This window comes from Somniosus microcephalus, chromosome 3 (assembly GCF_052327205.1).
Source record: "Somniosus microcephalus isolate GS21.2 chromosome 3, FLI_Smic_1.0, whole genome shotgun sequence".
Taxonomy (NCBI): Eukaryota; Metazoa; Chordata; class Chondrichthyes; order Squaliformes; family Somniosidae; genus Somniosus; species Somniosus microcephalus.
Window position 1 is genome coordinate 18,267,561 of NC_140989.1, and position 21,780 is coordinate 18,289,340.

General features: G+C 49.4%; 1 protein-coding gene across 2 annotated transcripts in view; it reads right to left on the minus strand.

Annotated features, from left to right (window-relative positions):
- Positions 1-1,113: 1,113 nt before the first annotated feature.
- Positions 1,114-21,780, minus strand: part of adat2 (adenosine deaminase tRNA specific 2) — an 86,780-nt gene continuing 66,113 nt past the window's right edge. The window contains exon 4 of one of the 2 annotated variants that reach the window (XM_085979236.1): positions 1,114-1,562. In XM_085979236.1, coding sequence (XP_085835362.1) covers positions 1,353-1,562 — 210 coding nt within the window. In that variant the 3' untranslated portion in view covers positions 1,114-1,352. The remainder of the gene's footprint in view (positions 1,563-21,780) is intronic. The other variant, XM_085979238.1, reaches the window with a different exon arrangement.

A 21,780-nucleotide genomic window follows, 5' to 3' on the forward strand; every position in this document is an offset into this window, starting at 1 on the left:
TGCCGGTTGATCAAAACGTCCGGATTACAGAGAGGTATACTTACCAAGGTACGAGAGCCCCGTACACGGCCACAGATCCAGGAGTCCCTGTTGCACGGCCACAGGTGCAGGAACCCCGGTTACACGGCCACAGTTGCAGGAACCCCGGTTACACGGCCACTAATATATAGTAAAACTTACCTGAACCTACTCCTGAATTTTGCCGGTTAAGAGAGATTTCCAGATATTTAGATGCCGGGTAAAAGAGAGTTTCCTGTATACCTCTCTATAATCCAGACTTTTTGATCAACCGGCACCACGCCGGTCCCGTCGGTGCCGGATAAAAAAGAGTTTCCTGTATAAAGTGGGGAACACTGTGGCGATGAGTTTGGCCAGGTCCTCACCCGATGTCCACACACATGCACTTCCCACCAGTCACTGGTCAAGGGCAGGAATATTTTTTGCCTTCCCTTACCTCAGGGACATTGAGACCCAATTGCAGCAGCACCCTGGCTGCTCTGTCTTGAGACTGGCTGTCTTAGACCCAGCACAGACCAGGATCGAGCCCGGGATATGCATCTCGATGCCACTGCGTGTGCAGTGTTGAGATAATCGTGGGGCAGAGCTGTTCTTTTCTAGCCCGTAGTTCCTGAAGAGTTTCAAGCACATGATCTCCCTTTCCTAAAACTAAATTACCTTCAAACATTCATAAAAATACAGCCCATGCCTCAGGAAGATCGGGGGGGGGGGGGAGGGGGGGGGTGGGGTGTGGTGAAGTTGGCCTTCAGTGGTAGCGCAAAACGTATGTTAGCAAATTGGCACTTTTCCCTGTTTTCCACCGATTTGTTTTTGCCTACTTTCCGCTATCGTCGAATACTAATTTCAACCCAATTATGTCTACTTTATCAGCAAGAGTCATGAACGGAGAAAAATATACCCAGGGGTACGGTAGCATAGTGGTTATGTTACTGGACCAGTAATCCAGCAGAAATAATAACAGAAAATGCTGGAAACACTCAGCAGGTCAGGCAGCATCCGTGGAGAGAGAAAAACAAGGTCCCTGAAACGTTAACTCTGTTTCTCTCTCCACGGATGCTGCCTGGCCCGCTGAGTGTTTCCAGCATTTCCTGTTGTTGTTTCAGATTTCCAGCATCCGCAGTATTTTGCTATTGTATTAGTAATAATCCAGAGGCCTGGACTAATGATCCAGAGACGCGAGTTCAAATCCCATCACGGCAGCTGGGGAATTTTAATTCAGTTAATTAAATAAATCTGGAATATCAAGTATCAGTAATGGTGATCATGAAACTACCGATTGTCGTACAAACTCATCTGGCTCACTAATGTCCTTTAGGGAAGGAAATCTGCCGTCCTTACCCGGTCTGGCCTATATGTGACTCCAGACCCACAGCAATGTGGTTGACTCTCAACTGCCCTCTGAAATGGCCACGCAGTTGTACCAAAAGACCGCTACAAAGAAGTATCACGGACTGCAGCGGTTCAAGGAGGCGGCTCACCACCACCTTCTCAAGGGCAATTTGGCATGGGCAATAAATGCCGGCCTTGCCAGTGACACCCACGTCCTGTGAACGAATATTAAAAAAAGATCTGTTGGTAAAGTGTATTTCAACTAAGACGTTCTTTACAGCAGTTGGCGGTGTATCGAATACAAACTTAAGAATGGCAGGAGTAGCCTGCAGCTCAAAGCACTAAGAATTTCCTGGAAGGGGAGAAATCCCCACCCACCACCTTTCAAATGATTAATTCTCAAGATGAGGCCGCATTTGCTGTTCGTCCTTCGCTGCTCTGTGCTTAGCGGTGAGCCGCCTTCTTGAACGGCTGTCGTCCTCGTCGTGATCATTGCTCCCAGGATGGAGTTAGGCAGGAAGTTCTTAATAACACAACTGAAGAACAACAAACAGATCTGAAAAAACAAGTAACGCAGCACAGCGAATTGGGAATGGGAGAAGCTCTTGACGTAATGACACTAAAGTGCATGTGTGCCTTGGCCTCTCTGCCTCTGTTACCAGATGGTCTGCTGTCTTTTTAGTTCGATGAGCTTGCCTCTTGTGTTTAAAGGGCTGAACTGTAGCAACGACATTGAACCAAATTATCTGTTACTAATTACTCGGGGGGGCTAAGAAATGTGGAGGTTGAATGCAGGTGGCTCTGAGTCAGAAGGTTGCGGGTTCAAGTCCCACTCCAGAGACTTGAGCACCAAAATCCAGGCTGATGCTCCAGTGCAGTACTGAGGGGGCACTCTACTGTCAAAGGTGCCGTCTTTTGGATGAGACATTAAACCGACGCCCCTATGCTCTCTCAGGTGGGCGTTAAAGATCCCATGGCACTATTTTGAAGAAGAGTAGGGGAGTTATCCCGTGTCCTGTCCAATATTTATCCCTCAGCCAATATCACTACAACAGATTATCTGGTTGTTATCACATTGCTGTTTGTGGGAGCTTGCTGTGCGCAAATTGGCTGCTACATTTCCTACATTACAACAGTGACTACACTTCAAAAAGCACTTCATTGGCTGTAAAGCGCTTTGGGATGTCCTGAGGTCGTGAAAGGCGCGAGATACAGGAAACTTTTTTTATCCGGCAACGACAGGACCGACGTGGTGCCGGTTCTTCAAAAATTCCGGATAACCGAAAGCTATAGTAAAAGATACGGAGAGCTGACAGCTCCGTATAAAGCAACAAACCCTGTTGCTCAGCAACAAGTGCAGAACAATGGCCACAAGTTCCAAGCATCTCTGTAGCTTAGCAACAGCTGCAGCCACACCCTTGCACAGCAACAGATCGATGAAGGCAAGTACAATATGAAGTAAAACTTACCTGAACCTACTCCTGAATTTTGCCGGTTAACCGAGATTTCTGGTTATTTAGGTGCCGGTAAATCGAAAGTTTCCTGTAAATGCAAATCTGTCTTTCTTTCTCTCACCTCTTTTGGTTTGCATTCCATAGTTGGGCTTGGGCTCACACAGTATGTGGACACTCGAATGCTGAGGCCCCATCTGCCCGTTTAGGTGACTGTTAAAGTTCGCACGGCATGGCGTATTTGAAGAAGAGCAGGGACTTCTCCCAATGCCTTGACCGAAACTTCTCAATCAATATTACTAAATTGAAAAAAAAATGTACTCAGCATTGCTGTGCAATGTTGTCGATAGAACATTTGCCTACTTAGCAACAGCCACTGCACTTCAAAAATAATTAATTGTTTTATTCTTTCAATTTTATCCCCTTACCTCCAGAAGGAGACAGATCATAATGTGCCCAATCCAGACAGAGAGTGTTGTCAGGCTATTGGACATTGGTGACTTGTTCAGTAAAACCCAATCCAGACAGTGAGTGTTGTCAGGCTATTGGACATAGAAACATAGAAGATAGGAGCAGGAGTAGGCCATTCGGCCCCTCGAGCCTGTTCCGCCATTTAATGAGATCATGGCTGATCATCCAAACTCAGTACCCTGTCCCTGCTTTCTCCCCATATCCCTTGCTTCCTTTAGCCTTAAGAAATATATCTAACTCCTTCTTGAATATATTTAATAAGTTGGCCTCAACTGCCTTCTGTGGTAGAGAATTCCAAAGGTTCACCACTCTCTGGGTGAAGAAATTCCTCCTCATCTCTGTCCCAAATGGCTTACCCCTTATCCTTAGACTGTGACCCCTGGTTCTGGACTCCCCCGCCATCTGGAACAGCCTTCCTGCATCTAGTCTGTCTAGTCCTATTAGAATTTTATAAGTTTCATAATTTTATAAGTTTATCATTCTTCTAAACTCTAGCGAATATAAGCCCAATCGACCCAATCTCTCCTCATGCGTCATTCCTGCCATCCCAGGTATCAGTCTGGTGAATCTTCGCTGCACTACCTCCATGGCAAGAACATCCTTCCTCAGGATAAGACGACCAAAACTGCACATAATACTCAAGGTGTGGTCTCACCAAGGCCCTGTACAACTGCTGCAAGACATCCTTGCTCCTGTACTCAAACCCTCTCGCTATGAAGGCCAACATACCATTTGCCTTCTTAACCGCCTGCTGCACCTGCATGCTTACTTTCAGCGACTGGTGCACAAGGGCACCCAGGTCTCGTTGCACTTCCCCTTCTCCCAATCTATTGCCATTCAGATAATAATCTGTCTTTCTGTTTTTCCCACCAAAGTGGATAACCTCGCATTTATCCACATTATACTGCATCTGCCATGCATCTGCCCAATCACCCAACCTGTCCAAATCATACTGGAGTTTCTCTGCATCCTCCTCACAGCACACACACGCCCACCCAGCTTTGTGTCGTCTGCAAATTTGGAGATATTACATCTAGTTCCCTCGTCTAGATCATTTATATATATTGTGAATAGCTGGGGTCCTAGCACTGATCCCTGCGGTACCCCACTAGTAACTGCCTGCCACTCGGAAAAAGACCCTTTATTCCAACTCTTTGCTTCCTGTCTGCCAACCAGTTCTCTATCCAAGTCAGTACCTTACCCCCAATCCCATGTGCTTTAACTTTGCACGCCAATCTCTTATGCGGGACCTTATCGAAAGCCTTCTGAAAGTCCAAATACACCACATCCACTGGTTCTCCCTTATCTATTCTACCAGTTACATCCTCAAAACATTTCAGTAGATTAGTCAAGCATGATTTACCTTTTGTAAATCCAGTTTGACTTTGTCCGATCCTGTCACTGTTTTCCAAGTGCTCTGCTATTACATCTTTTATAATGGACTCTAGCATTTTCCCCACTACCAATGTCAGGCTTACCGGTCTATAATTCCCCATTTTCTCTCTACTGTAGTGGCACTACCGAATATCTCTTACCTGTTGTACATAATTCTCTTCAACGTTGTGGTTATATTGTTTGCATGCACGGGGCGTTGCCCCTTTAAGGACGCGGGTAAACGCGCCGGCCGCCGGCCCAGCTCGGCATTCCGCTCCCGCAACGGCTGCCGGCCCAGTTCGGCCTCCCACGCCCGCCGGCCCGGCTCGGCCTCCCGCTCCCGCGACTTCGGCCGCAACGACCAGCTGCAGTGCCGGGTAAACGCGATGACGCGGACAAACGCGGTGACGTCATGACGCATAGCACGTGACCGCCCCAAGCGCGGGAAAACGCGATGACATCATCACGCGATCCACGGGGCTGCCCAGGCAGTCCTTGTGGCGTCCCCGCTGGGGAAAGACCTGTTCCACAGCTCTCCTGCACCTATCCACGTTGTCTGCTGTATTTAATCTAATCCAACATTAAAAACCTGTTTGTTGTTCTTCCGAGTCGACCTCCGTTATTGGATAGGTATACAACAATGGCACGGTGGCATAGTGGTTAGCACTGTTGCCTCACAGCGCCAGGGACCCGGGTTCAAATCCGGCCTCGGGTGACTGTCTGTGTGGAGTTTGCACATTCTCCCCGTGTTTGCGTGGGTTTCCTCCGGGTGCTCCGGTTTCCTCCCACAGTCCAAAGATGTGCGGGTTAGGTTGATTGGCCATGATAAAAATTGGCCCTTAGTGTTCGGGGGGATTAAATACGTGGGGTTACGGGGATAGGGCTTGGGTGGGATGGCTGTCAGTGTAGGGACCGGGCGCTAGGGTTTGGATGATCAGCCATAATCTCGTTGAATGGCAGAGCAGGCTCAAAGGGCCGAATGGCCTACTCCTGCTCCTATCTTCTATGTTTCTATGTTTCTAATACCTACATTGGTGACCCCGCCTCCGTGAACGTTTTTCACGGAAGAAGCACACAGCCTGAACCTCGTCTTCTCAGAAGACGACGGATGTGCACAGCCGAATTCGTCAAACACCTACATTGGTGACCCCGTCTCCGTGAACGATTTTCACGGAAGAAGCGCACAGCCGGAACCTCGTCTTCACAGAAGACGACCGACGTGCACAGCCGAATTCGTGTGAACACTTTCACAGAAGAAGAGCACGGCGAACACCAACCAGCAAACAACAACCGACGACCACCAATTCCTACATTGGTGACCAGACGACGTGAGGACGGGAGCTCATCAATTCCTACATCGATTGGTGACCCCTTTTTTCGTGCATGTTTTTCACGAAAGCAGCGCAGCCGGACCCCGAGTTTTGTGAACGATTTTCACAAAAGAAGCACGCATGGAAGCTGAAGCCGTTTCGCTCAGCTACCGCAACACTGGGAGCAACAATCGCCCTCATGCTTTGTACTGGTAGAAGCCCCGTTCGCCAAGAACATCGATACGGCGCAGACCAACGAAGTCTCCGTACTCGACTCCTCTACCGCCGCTCGGGTCGGCCGCCTCCTCGACACCCTTCAAGGAACAGCAAGTATAAACCCCTCACAGCGCGGGTACAGCACGTTCGGGCCCACAAGATCGGAGCGTGCCCCCGCGGAGATACCACGAGGACTCACCCCCGCAAACCACGAGGACGCACTCCTCGCGAGTCACGAGGACCCATCCCTCGCGAACCACGAGGACCCATCCCTCGTGAACCACGAGGACTCATCCCTCGCGAACCACGAGGACCCATCCCTCGCGAACCGCGATGACTCATCCCCCGCCGACGCCGCACCAGCCCGTCAGCCTGCTGGTTTGCGTAAACTACTGCGCGCAGTTCGGCGTGAAGGCGAGGCGTTGCCGCCCTTCCGGCAGTTTTCCCCACGAACGAAACAACAACCGACACTCCGAACAACAAGGTACGGGTCTACGGGCATCCCGCGGCCGCGACCGGCCATGCGGGACGATTGCTGTCCATCCCTGATCACCGATCAACGCAGCAACTGTTAACTCGCTTCTTTATTACTGTAGTAACATTACGGCACGCACTGTTCCGTGCGTTCCCGACTGCCAATGAGTTCGCTCGCCTGCTCAGCGAGTTACCCGACCGACTAGACCCACGTTCATTTCCTCCGCCCGTTACGGCGTTCCTGCAGATTTCGTTCGACAGGGGACTTCCTAACAACACCGGCAGCGCCATGTTCCAAGTCTACCAAACCTGCCAGTCACTATGATGCGGCCAGCTGTTTCGCCCCAGCGCCTGCTTCGAACCATGGGCTGCAGAGGTCGCACGTCTCCACGGTTCTTCGCATGACGGATACGTTTTATTCGCCACGACGCGCGTACGGATCTGCTCACGACCAGCATCTTTTGACCTCGCCCGCCAAGTCGAGACAGCACGACCGCCAAGACCACCGGACACCATCGTTGTTACGGCAGACCATGTGCGACCGCCCGCCTGACCGCCAGCCGCCCAACAGCCTCCGCCTCGGCACTACAGGATTCCTTCGGACAAGCTAGTCGCACCACTTCACCGTTTGACTTTGTCCGTTGAAGCGAATTCTGGGGGGGCGTATGTAGTGGCACTACCGAATGTCTCTTACCTGTTGTACATAATTTTCTTCAACGTTGTGTATATACTGTTTGCATGCAAGGGGCGTTCCACTTTAAGGATGCGGGTAAACGCGACGGCCGCCGGCCCAGCTCGGCCTTCCGCTCCCGCGACCGGCCCAGTTCGGCATCCCGGCGTCCCGTGACTTCGGCCGCAACGGCCAGCTGCAGTGCCGGGTGCCGGGTAAACGCGATGGCGCGGACAAACGCGGTGACGTCACGGCGCATAGCACGTGACCGCTCCAAGCGCGGGAGAATGCGATGACGTCATGACGCACATCACGTGACCGCCCCAAGCGCGGGAAAACGCGATGACGTCATCACTGTGGTAAACCACTGTTATCGTTTTCATTGTTGTTCACTACTGTTATTGTTATTGCACATTGTTACCTCTTGCTACTCACTGTGTACCAATGCATGCCTCAGCTGGCTCCACCCATGGCTCCGCCTACATGACCTGGTATAAAGGTGGCTGCTCGGCAACCCACTTCCTTCTTGGAACCAGTCGTCCACGAGAGGCATGCTCTGTTCTTTAGTTAATAAAAACGTTTTCATTACTATCCTAATTCGCTTTTTATGGATTAATTGATAAGCGTATCAATTTTATTAACTAAAGTTAAAATGTCGGCACCTGAGCAGCAACAACAGCAGGCGTTGCTGCGAGCCCTCAGACCAGCATGCCTGGACCTCGACCCTCAAGCGGCGGGTTCATCTACCAATTTCGAACACTGGCTGAGCTGCTTTGAATCCTTCCTAGAAGCCTCCGCCGTGATATCGGAGGAGAACAAATTAAAAGTTCTGACCGCCCAGGTGAGCCCTCAAGTATATACACTCATCCGGGACGCTACTACGTACACGGCGGCTCTCGACCTGCTAAAAGGGCAATACACGCGCCCAGTGAATACGATTTACGCCAGACACCTCCTGGGATCCCGCTGGCAGCAACCGGGGGAATCGGTAGAGGCATTTTTACGGGCGTTACAGACACTCTGCAGGGACTGCGACTGTAAGGCGGTATCGGCTGCGGCGCACGCGGAGGGACTTATCTGTGATGCCTTCGTTAAGGGCCTCCAGTCCGACTACTCCCGGCAGAGACTGCTCGAAAGCAGGGAGCTCGACCTGAAGACGGCCGTAGCCCTCGTGCTCTTATTAGATGCGGCCCACCGAAACCTCGAAGCATACTCACGTAACGGTGCCGCGCCATGGTCATCGTGACCTTGGGACATGGGACCGCCGCCCCCGGTACCAACTACTGCAGCGATGTCCCAAAATCAACTGGGACCGCCGCCCCCGGTACCAACTACTGCAGCGATGTCCCGTAACCAGGCCCAAAAATGCTATTTCTGTGGCCAGTTAAAACACCCTAGAGCGCGCTGCCCGGCGAAGACCGCTACCTGCTCTGGCTGCGGGAAGAAAGGCCATTACGCCAACGCCTGCAGAGGGAAACCCGCGAACGCCAGCAGCGCCGCGTGTTAACCGTGGGGGCAGCCATCTTATCCGCCATTTTGTGCACCTCCAGCCGCGTGGGGATCGGAATCATGGCCGCCGCCATTTTGTCCGCCGCACTCAACCGCCATTTTGTCTCCGGACTCGACCACCGTCTCGTCTGATGACCACATCGGCTCACTCAGCCATACACTGGCCTCCGTTACGCTGGATCAAGCTCTCCCTCATCATCTGTCCAGGTCCATGATGGACATTACGGTAAACGGCCGCGCCACTACTTGCCTGTTTGACAGCGGGAGCACGGAGAGTTTTATTCACCCCGACACGGTGCGTAGCCACTCCCTCACGGTCCTGCCAACGCGCCATCGGATTTTTATGGCGTCCAAGTCCCATTCAACGGACGTCGGCGGCTACTGTGTGGTGACCCTTTCGGTTAGGGGCACAGAATATAAAAATTTTAAACTTCTTGTCCTGCCCCGTCTTTGCGCTGCCGTTCTGCTAGGGTTGGATTTTCAGTGCCACCTTAAAAGTGTCACATTGGCATACGGTGGACCCCTCCCCCCACTCACAGTCTGCAACCAACAGCTTTTAAATCGCCCGCCGCGCACCATTTGCAGTCTTTCCACACTCAAAGTCTCCCCCCCTCCCTTGTTCGCTAACCTCACCCGCGACTGTAAACCCATCGCTACCAAGAGCAGCGGTACAGCGCCGGGCCGGGGACAGAGCTTTTATTAGCTCTGAGGTGGAGCGGCTCCTGAAGGAGGGCATTATCGAAGGGAGCACCAGCCCCTGGCGAGCCCAGGTTGTAGTCGTTAAGACCGGCAATAAACACCGCCTGGTCATTGACTACAGCCAAACCATAAACCGGTACACTCAGCTGGACGCGTACCCCCTTCCCCGCATATCTGATATGGTCAATCAGATTGCGCAATACAGGGTATTCTCCACCATTGACCTTAAGTCAGCATACCACCAACTCCCTATCCGCCCTGAGGACCGCCAGTATACTGCCTTCGAGGCAAACGGCCGCCTCTACCACTTCCTTAGGGTTCCCTTCGGCGTCACCAACGGGGTTTCGGTCTTCCAAAGGGAGATGGACCGGATGGTTGACCAGAACGCGCTGCAGGCCACCTTTCCCTATCTGGATAATGTCACCATCTGCGGCCACGATCAGCAGGACCATGACGTTAATCTAGAGAAATTCCTCCGTACGGCCCAGCGGCTGAATCTAACATACAATAAGGAGAAATGTATGTTTCGCACCACGCGCCTTGCCATTCTCGGCTGCGTAGTGGAGAACGGAGTCATCGGCCCCGACCCCGACAGAATGCGCCCCCTTATGGAGCTCCCCCTCCCCCACTGCCAAAAAGCACTGAAGAGATGCCTGGGGTTTTTCTCTTACTATGCTCAGTGGGTGCCCAACTATGCGGACAAAGCCAGACCCCTCATCAAGTCCACCTCCTTCCCCCTGACATCAGAGGCGTGTGCAGCCTTCACTCTTATTAAGAGTGATATTGCGAAGGCCACAATGCACGCTTTCCAAGTGGAGAGCGATGCATCCGACTTCGCCCTAGCTGCGACCCTTAACCAGGCGGGGAGACCCGTGGCCTTTTTCTCAAGGACCCTCCAGGGCCCCGAGATTCGACACTCCTCTGTCGAAAAGGAGGCCCAGGCTATTGTGGAAGCGGTGCGACACTGGAGGCATTACCTGGCCAGAAAACGATTTACCCTTCTCACTGACCAGCGTTCAGTTGCTTTTATGTTCAATAATAAGCAGAGGGGCAAAATCAAGAACGACAAGATCTTGAGGTGGAGAATTGAACTCTCCACCTACAATTACGATATCTTGTACCGGCCCGGGAAACTCAATGAGCCCCCAGATGCTCTATCACGAGGTACATGCGCCAACGCGCAAGTTGATAGACTGCAGACCCTCCACAATGACCTCTGCCACCCCGGGGTCACCAGATTCTGCCACTTCATTAAGGCCCGCAACCTGCCCTACTCCATCGAGGAGGTCAGGACTATGACCAGGAACTGCCAAATCTGTGCCGAATGCAAACCGCATTTTTATAGGCCAGACAGAGCACGCCTGATCAAGGCCACTCGCCCCTTCGAGCGCTTGAGCATCGACTTTAAGGGGCCTCTCCCTTCCTCTGACCGCAACGTGTACTTCCTCAACATAGTTGATGAGTACTCCCGTTTCCCTTTTGCCATCCCTTGCCCAGACATGACCAGTACCACGGTCATCAAATGTCTGAATGACCTCTTCGCCTTGTTCGGGTTCCCTAGCTATATACATAGCGACCGGGGCTCATCTTTCATGAGCGACGCACTTCGTCAGTTCCTGCTCGCGAGAGGTATTGCTACGAGCAGGACCACCAGCTACAACCCCTGGGGGAACGGCCAGGTGGAAAGAGAGAACGCGACGGTTTGGAAGGCCGTCCTCTTAGCCTTAAAATCTAAGGGCCTTCCGACCTCTCGCTGGCAGGAGGTCCTCCCTGCGGCGCTCCACTCCATCCAGTCACTGCTTTGTACTGCCACTAATGCCACCCCTCATGAGCAAATGTTCGTTTTCCCCAGGAAGTCCACATCGGGAACCTCGCTACCGACATGGCTGACTTCTCCTGGGCCCGTCCTACTGTGGAGGCACGTGAGGACCCATAAAACGGACCCCCTGGTCGAGAGGGTGAACCTCCTACACGCCAACCCCCAGTATGCCTACGTGGCATACCCAGACGGGCGGGAGGACACGGTCTCCATACGAGACCTCGCACCCTCGGGCGCCCCTGAATCACCACCGTTATTCTCCACCACTTCTCCCAACCCAACCCCTGTAGACGGCATGCCGGAGCCCCAGGACCCTTCGTTGACCACTCAGACACCAGATTCGACGTTGGATACTGCACCACCACCGCCGCTGCTACGACGATCAGGACGGCATACAAGGCCTCCTGATAGACTTACCTACACGAACTTTTAGTACACTTCACCCCGCCGGACTCAATTTTAAACAAGGGGTGAATGTGGTAAACCACTGTTATTGTTTTCATTGTTGTTCACTGTTGTTCACTACTGTTATCGTTATTGCACATTGTTACCTCTTGCTACTCACTGTGTACCAATGCATGCCTCAGCTGGCTCCACCCATGGCTCCGCCTACATGACCTGGTATAAAGGTGGCTGCTCGGCAACCCACTTCCTTCTTGGAACCAGTCGTCCACGAGAGGCATGCTCTGTTCTTTAGTTAATAAAAACCTTTTCATTACTATCCTAATTCATCGCTTTTTATGGATTAATTGATAAGCGTATCAATCATGGAATCCACGGGGCTGCCCAGGCAGTCCTTGTGGCGACCCCGCTGGGGAAAGACCTGTTCCACAGCTCTCCTGCATCTATCCATGTTGTCTGCTGTATTTCATCTAATCCAACATTAAAAACCTGTTTGTTGTTCTTCCAAGTCGACCTCTGTTATTGGATAGGTATACGACAATACCTACACTACCACCTTTTTTAAATAGTGGGGTTACATTAGCTACCCTCCAATCCATGGGAACTATTCCAGAGTCTATAGAATTCTGGAAGATGACCAGCAATGCATCTACTATTTCTAGGGCCACTTCCTTAAGTACCCTAGGATGTAGATTATCAGGCCCTGGGGATTTATCGGCCTTCAATCCCGTCAATTTCCCTAATACCATTTCCCTACAAATGCTGATTTCATTCAATTCTTCACTCTCATTAGACCCTATGTTCCCCGACATCTCTGGGAGGTTATTTGTGTCCTCCTTTGTGAAGACAGAACCAAAGTATGTATTTAATTGGTCTGCCATTTCTTTGTTCCCCATTATAAATTCCCCTGATTCTGACTGCAAGGGACCAACGCTTGACTTCACCAATCTTTTTCTCTTCACATATCTATAGACCATGGTGACTCGTTCAGTATAACCCAATCCAGACAGAGTGTTGTCAGGCTATTGGACCACGCTGTCTTGCTCAGCAAAACCCAATCCAGATAGTGAGTATTGTCAGGCTATTGGACCACGCTGTCTCGCTCAGTAAAACCCAATCCAGATAGTGAGTATTGTCAGGCTATTGGACCACGCTGTCTCGCTCAGTAAAACCCAATCCAGATAGTGAGTATTGTCAGGCTATTGGACCACGGTGTCTCTCAAGAGATGAATCCTGTCCTCACCTGATCTTAACGTGCACGCGCTTCACAACGAGCCATTAGAAAGCAATCAGGAGTGAGACCCACGGACGATTTCCCTCTCCCTTGCTTAGAGATACTGAGCCTCTTCAGTCTCACCCTGCCTGAGATTGGTCAGGATTGACACTGGGATCATCCTGGTCTGTATGACCCAATGCCACGCTGTGCAAATACGTTACCAATGATGTAATCATGGGGCAAGGTGCGTTCCTTTCTAGAATTCAGTGTCTGAACAGTTTCAAGGAGCAAATCTTCCTGTTTCAAAACCGAACTGTTTTTAAACACGTGAATAAACGTGCTATCGGGCGCGGCAGTATAGTGGTTATGTTACTGGACTAGTAATCTAGAGGCCTGGACTAATAATCAACAACAACAATATAGCGCCTTTAATGTAGTAAAATGTCCCATGGCGCTGCACAGGAATGTTATAACACAAATAATTTGACACTGAGCCACATAAGGAGAAATTAGGGCCGTTGACCAAAAGCTTGGTCAAAAAGGTAGGTTTTAAGGAGCGTCTTAAAAGAGGAAAGAGAGGTAGTGAGGTTAGGCAGGGAATTCCAGAGCTTAAGGCCAAGGCAGCTGAAGGCACGGCCGCCAATGGTTGAGCGATTATAATCAGGGATGCTCAAGAGGGCAGAATTAGAGGAGCGCAGATATCTCGGGGGGGGGGGGGTGGTTACAGAGATCTGGAGACATGAGTTCAAATCCTACCACGGCAGCTGGGGAATTTAAATTCAAATAATTAAATACATTTGGAATAAAAAGCTAGTGTCAATAATGGTGACTATGAAACTACCGGATTGTTGTAAAAACCCACCTGGTTCACTAATGTCCTTTAGGGAAGGAAATCTACCACCCTTACCCGGTCTGGCCTATATGTGATTCCAGACCTACAACAATGTGGTTGACTCTTAACTGCCCTCTGAAATGGCCTAGCAAGCCACACAGTTGTATTCAAGGCGGCGGCTCACCACCACCGTCTCGAGGGCAATTAGGGATGGGCAATAAATGCTGGCCTTGCCAGCGACGTCCAAATCCCGTGAATTAATAAAAAAATAAACACTGCCCATTTCTTTCAGGAAGATCCCAGCACACTGGGGTCCGTCGCCATATTGAAAATGGTAGTGGATTTGTGGTTTGCAAGGATAAATATCAGTGATTATGCGAGCCCCTTTTAAGAGCTGCTGTTCTGTAACTTTACCTAATACATTCGTCCAACGTGCAAATATGTTTTGCTTTGCTAGGGAAGATAATGAGTCTCCGTAGAACAAACATGGCAAACATCCCAGGCAACCAATTCAGTGGAAAAATAAAAAGCTTTGTCTTACTCAAATTGTGCCCAGTGGAGTTTTTTTTTGCGAGATTACATCTCTTATGGCACCGAGCTGTTACTTTTTTGGTTTACATCGTGTATTTGTGAATGGGATCCAAGGCCGCATCCACTTTCAAACGTCTCTTTTTATTTATTAAGCGGCTATCACATCCTGAGGGGGTGTGGTTTCTGACCCCGTTCGGCAGAGCTGCTTTTTCCCTTTGCGTCTGTGGGCCGGCTTGTTGCTCGAGCTTTGGCAGATGTCGAAACCCGACAGACAGCAGAAATCTGATCTCATATCCCAAGAACACCAAGTTTTATTTTTGGGAACAAGGGACTGGCCCAACAGGGCTGCCCCCTCTTTGATAGAAGTGACCCCACCTACTGGTGTCCTGGGCCAATATTTATCCCTCAACCAACATCACTAAAAACAGATTATCGGGTCATTACTGTTCGTGGGAGCTTGCTGTGTGCAAATTAGCTGCCGCGTTTCCCACATCACAACAGTGACTACACTCCAAAAAGTACTTCTTGGCTGTGAAGCACTTTGGGACGCCCTGAGGTCATGAAAGGCGCTATATAAATGCAAGACTTTTTTTCTTTTTCACCATCAATCTCTTCCCTAGTATTGCCAACACTCACGTGCAGCAGCAATTTATCGATTTTGCATCCTTGCTTGGGTGAATGCGATTTTTTAAAATTTGTTCATGGGATGTGGGCGTCGCTGGCAAGGCCAGCATTTATTGCCCATCCCTAGTTGCCCTTGAGAAGGTGGTGGTGAGCCGCCTTCTTGAACCGCTGCAGTCCGTGTGGTGAAGGCACTCCCACAGTGCTGTTAGGGAGGGAGTTCCAGGATTTTGACCCAGCGATGATGAAGGAATGGCGATATATGTCCAAGTCAGGATGGCGTGTGACTTGGAGGGGGTGGTATTCCCATGTGCCTGCTGCCCTTGTCCTTCTAGGTGGAAGAGGTCGCGGGTTTGGGAGGTGCTGCCGAAGAAGCCTTGGCGAGTTGCTGCAGTGCATCTTGTAGATGGTACACACTGCAGCCACGGTGCGCCGGTGGTGGAGGGAGTGAATGTTTAAGGTGGTGAATGGGGTGCCAATCAAGCGGGCTGCTTTGTCCTGGATGGTGTCGAGCTTCTTGAGTGTTGTTGGCGATTCACAGGGAAAGAGAATAATTGTCACTTTCTCCCTTCCAACACACTGAACAGATGCTTTTAAACAGTTGTGAAAAAAATCAATAAATAATCGCAGCCTCTGGCAGCAACGCTCTCCAGAAACTCAACCCATTTACACTGTCTGTGTCCATTCTCTTCCCAGTTGGGTGAAAAGATTCTACCTTATTTCTAATTTCCTAATCTTTAAACTTTTGCACCCCCCCCTCCCGCCCCCACACTCCCTTTGATATTTGAAGCCTTCACCACAGTGAACGATTTGCCTGGATTGACTTAGCTCTCAAGACTCTGTCGTCAGAAGCAGAAGTTCAAGATTTGCCCAAAAGTAGGCGTTCCTCAAACAAGCTTCGTGGGAGATAGTCAATTCCGCCTTCAACATCAGTCCCAACCCTGTTTTCACTGCCCTTGAAAAGAATGGATTCGGATGGCACATCTTCAGCAAGGTGTCCTGATAAAGTAATTTGAAATTAAAGGCCAGCTACAGGGACACCCAATGAAATGGGCAGTAACGCAATTGGGGAAAGAAAGAAACACTTGCATTTCTATAGCGCCTTTCACAGCCTCAGGAAATCCCAAAGCGCTTTACAGCCAATGAAGTACTTTTGAAGTGTAGAAGACGCGGCAGCTAATTTGTGCACAGCAAGCTCCCACAACAGCAATGACCAGATAATCTGTGTTTAGTGATGTTGATTGAGGGATAAATATTGGCCAGGACACCAGGGATAACTCTCCTGCTCTTCTTCGAAATAGTGCCGTGGGACCTTTTACGCCCACCTGAGAGGGCAGACGGGGGCCTCGGTTTAGCGTCTCATCCGAAAGACAACAACTCCGACTGTGCAGCGCTCCCTCAGTACTGCACTGGAGTGTCAGACTAGATTTTTGCGTTCAAGTCTCTGGAGTGGGACTTGAACCCACAACCTACTGCCTCAGAGGCGAGAGTGCTGCCCACTGAGCCGCGGCTGATACCTGAGGGGTTGCTCAGGTTCTCGAAGCCCCATCTCAAGATCCTCTCCTGGTCCATCAGTTTCCACGACCAGGGTTATCCTACCCAAGAGGAAGATATCAAAACTTCATTCTGTATTAATACCCCCATAGGTGTGGACCACATCCATACTGCCAATCATATCAAAGTTCATGGAAACTATAGTGAATGAGGAGCAACGCGGTGGCAGCAACCGGCCTGATGTAATGTAGGAAACGCGGCAGCCAATTTGCGCACAGCAAGCTTCCACAAACAGCAATGTGATAATGACCCAGATAATCTGTTCTGGTGATGTTGATTGAGGGATAAATATTGGCCAGGACACCGGGGATAACTCCGCTGCTCTTCTTCGGAATAGTGCCATGGGATCTTTTACATCCCCCTGAGAGAGCAGACGGGGCCTCGGTTTAACGACTCATCTGAAAGACGGCACCTCCGACAGTGCAGCACTCCCTCGGTACCGGCACTGGGAGTGTCAGCCTGGCCTTTTGTGCTCCAGTCTCTGAGGTGGGACTTGAACCCACAACCTTCTGAGACAGAGGGGCGAGTGCTGCCCACTGAGCCACGGCTGACACCTGGAGTAAGTCCAAGCTATTCTGGAAATGGGTAAAGGATTCGACCCTGGGGACAGCCACCCGCCCTCTGACAGTCAGAGACTGCAGTGCTGACGGGGGCCATTCAGCCCATCTTGTCTGTGCCGATGCTAGCTTCTCGAGTGGCGCCATCTACCAGAATGCCATTTCCCTGCCCTTAACCCTTTTTTTTAAATTTGTCATTTCAAATACTCATGAAATTGCTCCTTTAAATGATATGGAATTTTAATTTCAGTTCTTTTCTCTTACTGGGTACAAATATCATAGAATCATGGAAATGTACGGTACAGGAGGAGGCCATTCAGCCCATCGTGTCTGTGGAGGAAATGTGCCTGATGGAAAATATAATCAAAAGCAAATAAGTACCAATGACTTATTTTCCCACCAATGGGCCACACACTTCTCCAGTCCACGTGTGTTAATTAACACCATTTGAGTAAGAAAGACGACACACATCAATATAGGCCACATTCATGTAACTTCAGTACAGTTAAAACATGCCTTACATTTGTTGATCTGTGCTCCCTCCTCAGGTTGCAGTGTGGCAGCTCATGATCAGAGCTGCAGACAAACAACTCTGGTTCACTGCTCCTCAACTGATGACGATTAGTATCTGACCCTGGGTTCATCAAGCACCTAGTCATAACCAGACTGGATAAGGCCAGTCGGTCTGCAAGATGGGAGCTTGTAAGTTAGCAGGAGAGGCTGATTCCTGCTGTACGTAGAGTTGTTTTAAGTCTGTTCCATGATCATTCAATCCTAGACTTTAATGAATCCTAAAACAAGTGCAACATCGAATCCTACAGCACAGAAGGGGGCCACTTGGCCTATTGTGCCTGTGCCAGCTCTTTGAAGGAGCTCTCCAATTAAGTCCCACTCCCCCTGCTCTTCCCCGTAGCCCTGCAAATTTTTCTTTAACACAATTAACAAGCCGCAGTCACTGGTTGTAGTTATGCGATATCATGCTCAAGTCCCACTGTTAAAATTGTTACTTTTCACTGCGAGTAGTATTTAGGAGGAGAGTTATCACAGCAACAGTATAATCTGACAGTTTGAGTCTAGACAGGTATTGTATCCAAGTCGCAGATTAAAGTATCTTTGTTGAAATAACCTTGAATTCCTATTTTTACACCAAGTCAAATGTGTCACTGAGTCATCTTCAGAGCACATAACAAATGATGTTCTCATCAAATAACAACAGCAGCTTGTATTTATATAGCACCTTTAACATAGTAAAACGTAGGGATCAAGGGGTATGGGGAGAAGGCAGGGACAGGGTACTGAATTTGGATGATCAGCCATGATCGCATTGAATGGCGGAGCAGGCTCGAGGGGCCGAATGGCCCACTCCTGCTCCTATCTTCTATGTTTCTATGTAAAACGTCCCAAGGTGCTGCACAGCAGTATTAAAAGACAAAAAAAAATTGACACCGAGCCACATAAGGATAAATTAGGGCAGGTGACCAAAAGCTTGGTCAAAGAGGTAGGTTTTAAGGAGCATCTTAAAGGAGGAAAGAGAGGTAGCGAGGCGGAGAGGTTTAGGGAGGGAATTCCAGAACTTCGGGCCCACCGAAGGCACGGCCACCGATGGTGGAGCGATTAAAATCAGGGATGCTCAAGAGGGCAGAATTGGAGGAGCGCAGATATCTCAGGGGGTTGTGGGGCTGGAGGAGATTACAGAGTTAGGGAAGGGCGAGGCCATGGAGGGATTTGAAAACAAGGATGAGACTTTTGAAATCAAAGGCGTTGCTTAACCGGGAGCCAATGTAGGTCAGCAAGCACAAGGGTGATGGGGGAATGGGACTTGGTGCGAGTTAGGACACGGGCAGCAGAGTTTTGGATGACCTCAAGTTTATGTAGGGTCAAATGTGGGAGGGCAGCCAGGAGTGCGTTGGAATAGTCAAGTCTAGAGGTAACAAAGGCATGGATGGAGGTTTCAGCAACAGATGAGCTGAGGCAGGGGCGGAGACGGGCGATGATACGGAGGTGGAAATAGGCGGTCTTAGTTATGCCACGGAAATAAACACCCTTTGTTCTTTTTAATGTCCACTGAGATAAGAGACCATATTGTTGGGGAATTAAACATGTACCCTACTTTTTTTGCACCCACTGTTAACATCACTCCCAGGTCAGCTGTTGCACATAGTATTTACAACACAGAAACAGGCCATTTGGCCCACCTGGGCCGTGCTGGTGTTTATGCTCCACACCAGCCTCCTCCCACTCCTCTTCATCTCACCCTATCAATATATCCTTCAATTCCTTTCTCCCTCAGGTGTTTATCCAGCTTCTCCTTAAATCCATCTATACTATTCACCTCAACTCCTCCCTGTGGTATCGAGTTCCACATTCGAACCACTCTCTGGGTGAAGAAGTTTCTCCTGAATTCCCGATTGGATTTATATATAATTGATGGTCCCTAGTTCTGGACTCCCCTGCGAGTGGAAACATATTCTCTACATCTACCCTTCAAACTCTTTCATAATCTAAAAGACCTCTACGTCACCCCTCAGCCTTCTCTTTTCCAGAGAAAAGAGCCCCAGCCTGTTCCATCTTTCCTGATAAGTATAAACTCTCATTTCTGGTATAATCCGTCTCTGCACCTTCTCCAGTGCCTCTATATCCTTTTTATAATATGGAGACCAGCGCTGTTCACAGTACTCCCAGTACAGGTCAGTTACATGCTGGAAAGCTCCTCTTATACTAACTATCCCCAGCTCAGACACATTACAGGGCAGATATAAGATACGGCCCCCAATACAACTCCCCAGGAACAAGTCGTAGCACTGTATAGTGCCGGTTAGATACAAGAGGAAGCTCCCTCTACAATACTCCATCACCCATTGCCAGCTCAGGTACAATACAGATAAATATAGATTAGATACAAGGTAAGACTCTCTCCCCATCAACCACTCCCAGGTCAAGTATAGTCAAGATTAGGTACAAGGTAAAGTTCCCTCTACAACTCCCCATCAACCACTCCCAACTCAAGGACCATACAGGTTAGATACAATATAAAGCATCCTCTACAACTTCCAATCAACCACTCCCAGTTCATGTGTAGTGCAGATTAGATACAAGGTAAAGCCTTCTCCCAACTCGGGCAAGGTACAAGTTAAAGCGCCCTCCGTTGTATTTCCCACGCCTACCTTCCTTGCGAATTATGAATGAGATTGTAAATTTATTTGTCAATTACTGTCAAATTATGGATAGTTTTTAAACACGGGTCTCATCTTAGCAAAAATATCATTTCACTTTGGATTGTAAAATATCTTTCATCCCTTCAGTTTAAATTAAATCCCAGGTGCCAAGGGTGAAAGGACACAGGTTTAACCAGGGAACACAGGTTTAACCAGGGAACACAGGTTTAACCAGGGAACACAGGTTTAACCAGGGAACACAGGTTTAACCAGGGAACACAGATTTAACCAGGGAACACAGGTTTAACCAGGGAACACAGATTTAACCAGGGAACACAGATTTAACCAGGGAACACAGATTTAACCAGGGAACACAGATTTAACCAGGGAACACAGATTTAACCAGGGAACACAGATTTAACCAGAGAACACAGGTTTAACCAGGGAACACAGGTTTAACCAGGGAACACAGATTTAACCAGGGAACACAGATTTAACCAGGGAACACAGATTTAACCAGGGAACACAGATTTAACCAGAGAACACAGGTTTAACCAGGGAACACAGGTTTAACCAGGGAACACAGGTTTAACCAGGGAACACAGATTTAACCAGGGAACACAGATTTAACCAGGGAACACAGGTTTAACCAGGGAACACAGGTTTAACCAGGGAACACAGGTTTAACCAGGGAACACAGGTTTAACCAGGGAACACAGGTTTAACCAGGGAACACAGGTTTAACCAGGGAACACAGGTTTAACCAGGGAACACAGATTTAACCAGGGAACACAGGTTTAACCAGGGAACACAGATTTAACCAGGGAACACAGGTTTAACCAGGGAACACAGATTTAACCAGGGAACACAGGTTTAACCAGGGAACACAGGTTTAACCAGGGAACACAGATTTAACCAGGGAACACAGATTTAACCAGGGAACACAGGTTTAACCAGGGAACACAGGTTTAACCAGGGAACACAGGTTTAACCAGGGAACACAGGTTTAACCAGGGAACACAGGTTTAACCAGGGAACACAGGTTTAACCAGGGAACACAGGTTTAACCAGGGAACACAGGTTTAACCAGGGAACACAGGTTTAACCAGGGAACACAGGTTTAACCAGGGAACACAGATTTAACCAGGGAACACAGATTTAACCAGGGAACACAGGTTTAACCAGGGAACACAGGTTTAACCAGGGAACACAGGTTTAACCAGGGAACACAGGTTTAACCAGGGAACACAGATTTAACCAGGGAACACAGGTTTAACCAGGGAACACAGGTTTAACCAGGGAACACAGGTTTAACCAGGGAACACAGGTTTAACCAGGGAACACAGGTTTAACCAGGGAACACAGGTTTAACCAGGGAACACAGATTTAACCAGAGAATACAGATTTAACCAGAGAACACAGGTTTAACCAGAGAATACAGATTTAACCAGGGAACACAGATTTAACCAGAGAATACAGATTTAACCAGGGAACACAGGTTTAACCAGGGAACACAGATTTAACCAGGGAACACAGATTTAACCAGGGAACACAGATTTAACCAGGGAACAC